Genomic DNA, 3,715 nt, shown 5'->3' on the forward strand with positions numbered 1-3,715 from the left:
ACTTTTTTTTTTTAATAGATTTTTGAATCCTTACCATTAGAAATTTTCACTAACCCCCCTCCCCCTCCGCACACACAATATGGCGAGGAGCCGTGTTTTTTATTCAGCTCTTCAAACAAGCAGAAATGGAATGTAAGTAATGTGGGGGCGGTGGTCAGCAACCTGCTCGCGGTACCCCTGCTTATACTAATCTAAGCTGACCATTTTGTTCCAATTCGTTGGTTGGTTGGTGGGCTAGTAACCCGCCATGGTAAAAACTAATTACTCAAGAAACAGCAACAGATAGCCTCGGATTGACTTCTTCTTCTTCTGTGATGAAGACTAATAAACGCCCCCGGACAGGATTTTTGAAAACGGCCGATTGTTTTCGTATTGGATATTGGAATGTTAGAACAGTTAATCAAGAAACACAGCCAGGAAAACTCAACAGTGTTATGAGAAACCTTGATAAATTCAGTATTGAAATAGATGGACTTTCTGAGACCAGGCTTACTGTTTTTGGGACTTTGAAATCTGAGATTTACCACATCTTGTATTCCGGACTTGAGACTAGAAAAGAAGCAGGTGTCGCAATGGCACTAAGTAATCGGGCCAAAAAATGCCTAGTGGACTGGGAACCAATTGGTGAGCGGATTCTTCGTGCCCGTTTCGCCACTTCACAGGCCAAATTGACAGTTATTGTAGTGTACACCCCAACGAATGATGCCTGTGATCAAACCAAAGATGACTTTTATCGCGCGTTATTGAATGTTGTTGCAAAAACACGTCATCATGATATTGTGACTGTGTGTGGGGACTTTAATGCTAAAATTGGAGGTGATGCTTCTTATGCCCCAACTATCCTCGGTAAACATGGACTGGGGGAAATTAATGACAATGGTGTGCGACTAATCGATTTTTGCGCTGCTCATGAACTTATCGTCGGCGCCAAATGTTTTCCACATAAACAGATTCACAAGTATACTTGGAACTCGCCTGATGGTGTAACACGAAATGAAATAAACCATATCCTAATTGAGAGGCGCAGGCGACGATGTTTAGAGGATGTTAGAACCTTCCGAGGTGCCGACTGTTATTCGGATCACCAACTTGCTGTTGCCAAGTTCAAGCTGAAACTAAAAACTGCGACAAAACCCCAGCGGCCAGTGAAAACCTTCAATTTGAGGAAATTGCAGGACCCGAACGTTTTGCAAAAGTATATTACTAACCCAAAAGTTATAAAGAAATTCTGTGTCTCACTCCCTCCTGAACTTTGACCATTATTTTAATATGTTAAACTAAAACTGCAACGTCTAGAGCGGGGTATTGAGAAGTGGGAAACATCTCTCACATACGCAATAATTTCGTTCGTTTTTTACTTTTACTTGAAAGAACTTGCTTTCGGTTCTTACACGCTTTTTATTATGAAATAAGAATGAAATTTGTTTTTTTAATTTCATAGTTCATTTATTGTGATAATTACAGAACTTATTGCAAATTTAAAGTGATAAGATTGGAAAGCAATTTTAAAACTAATATGAACACAAAATTGCACACAAACTTCATTTAACTTTAGGTCTCTTAGACTCTAAGATCAATCCCCGACACTCAACACGCCCTTTTCCCACTATGTGTCCTGTACAATCTTTTTATATCCTTTTTGCTTAAAACAAACCACAAGTTAAATAATTATAACTCATGGGTTGAGACCCCCCCCCCCCCAAAGTCACCAGGACAAGGGCCATTTGTGATACAAGATACACATTTTTAACATATCAGGTATTAAGAAAACAAGGCATATTAAATCTTGAATTAAAAAAAGTTTAGACCATTAAGACAAAACTGCGGGGAAATGCTGAAAGGGATGCTGATCGAAATCAAAATAAATCATTCGATATTTGGTTTTGCAAAGACAGTATGAACAACGTCTAAGGACTGACTGAGGGTAATGGTCGTTGAGAGTTTCGTGACTTGGTGACTTGGTGACTTGTTACTTTTAAATTATTTTATATAATAAAGTAACTATCATGTGATTTGTTAATTTGAAATGATTTTCTACAATAGAATAACTATCATGTGAATTGGTACTTTGAAATTATTTTCTACAATATCGTAAGTATAATGTGACATCGTAATTTTAACTTATATTATACAATATATTAACTATAATGTGACTTGATAGTTTTAAATTATTTTCTATAATAGAGTAAATATAAAGTGAAATATTACTTTGAAATGAGTGTCTACAATAGTGTAACTTTAATGTGATATGGTACTTTGAATCTATTTTTTAAAAAAGCGAAGCTATCAGGTGATTTGGTACTTTGAAATTATATTATATAAAAACGTAAATATCATGTAACTTGGTACTTTGAAATTATTTTATACAACAACGTAACTATAATGTGACTTGGTAATTTGAAATTATTTTCTATAATATCTTATCTATACTGTGACTTTGTAATTTGATATTATTTTCTACAAAAGAGTAACTATAATTTGACTTGTTAATTCAAATTTATTTTCTACAATAGTGTAACTATCATGTGACTTGGTACTTTGAAATTATTTTCTATAAGAGCGTAACTATCATGTGACTTGGTACTTTGAAATTATTTTCTACAATAGCGTAACTATCATGTGACTTGGTACTTTGAAATTATTTTCTAGAAGAGTGTTACTATCATGTGACTTGGTAGTTTGAATTTATTTTCTAAAAAAGCGTATCTATAATGTGACTTGGTACTTTGAAATTACTTTCTATAATAGCATAACTATCATGTGACTTAGTACTTTGAAATTATTTTCTACAATAGTGTAACTATCATGTAAATTGGTTTTTTGAAATTATTTTCTACAAAAGGGTAACTATCCTGTGACTTGGTACTTTGAAATTATTTTCTACAATAGCGTAACTATAATGTGACTTGATAGTTTGAAATTATTTTCTACAAAAGTGTAACTATCATGTGACTTGGTAGTTTGAAATTATTTTCTACAATAGTGTAACTATCATGTGACTTGGTACTTGGAAATTATTTTATACAATAGCTCGTGTTTAGCAAAAAAAACAACAACAAAGGAATCATTTACTGACCTTTAGTTGTTGTGATTTTAAAATTTCCGCTTTTATTTAAGCCAATCGTTTTTAACAAAAAAAAAAAAAAAAAAAAAAAAAAAAAAAAAAAAAAAAGGAATTATTTACTGACCTTGAGTTGTGATTTTAAAACTTCCCCTTTTATTTCAGCCAATTATGTTTAACAAAAAAAAACTTTTCAGACATTTCTTGTTAAAACTTTCTCTTCAACTAATTCATCCGGGTTTTCGAAAGCAATTCTTACACAGTACAGCACTATCACTAGTCTAAGACATCCACTCTGTCATCGTCCCATCCCCCAAAAAATACTTTTCAGACATTTCTTGTTAAAACTTTATTTTCAAGTTATTCATCCGGGTTTTTCACAAGCAATTCGTACAACAGTACAGCACTATAACTAGTCTAAGACATCCACTCTGTCATCGGCCTCATCCCCCCCCCCCAAAAAAAAAACTTTTCAGACATTTTTTGTTAAAACTTCATTTTCAACTAATTCATCCGGGTTTTCAAAAGCAATTCATGCCAGAGTACAGCACTATAACTAGTCTAAGACATCCCCTCTGTCATCGCCCCCACCCCCCAAAAAAATATACTTTTCAGACATTTCTTGTTAAAACTTTATTTCAACTAATTCAGCCG

The 3,715-nt window shown here is 33.8% G+C and overlaps 1 protein-coding gene across 1 annotated transcript; it reads left to right on the forward strand.

The window, feature by feature from the left end:
* The first annotated feature begins 314 nt into the window (after positions 1 to 314).
* On the forward strand, positions 315 to 1,256 carry LOC148944848 (protein CFDP2-like). Its single transcript, XM_089099488.1, has one exon. It carries the CDS (start codon positions 315 to 317, stop codon positions 1,254 to 1,256), a length of 942 nt encoding a protein of 313 aa, XP_088955614.1.
* Positions 1,257 to 3,715: the final 2,459 nt, after the last annotated feature.

Source organism: Artemia sp. Qi Xiang Cuo, chromosome 13, assembly GCF_049724085.1.
Source record: "Artemia sp. Qi Xiang Cuo chromosome 13, ASM4972408v1, whole genome shotgun sequence".
NCBI classification, from domain to species: domain Eukaryota; kingdom Metazoa; phylum Arthropoda; class Branchiopoda; order Anostraca; family Artemiidae; genus Artemia; species Artemia sp. Qi Xiang Cuo.

Coding starts and splice junctions, on each gene's coding strand:
- LOC148944848 (XM_089099488.1), top strand. CDS start 315: ATGAAGACTAATAAACGCCCCCGGACAGGATTTTTGAAAACGGCCGAT.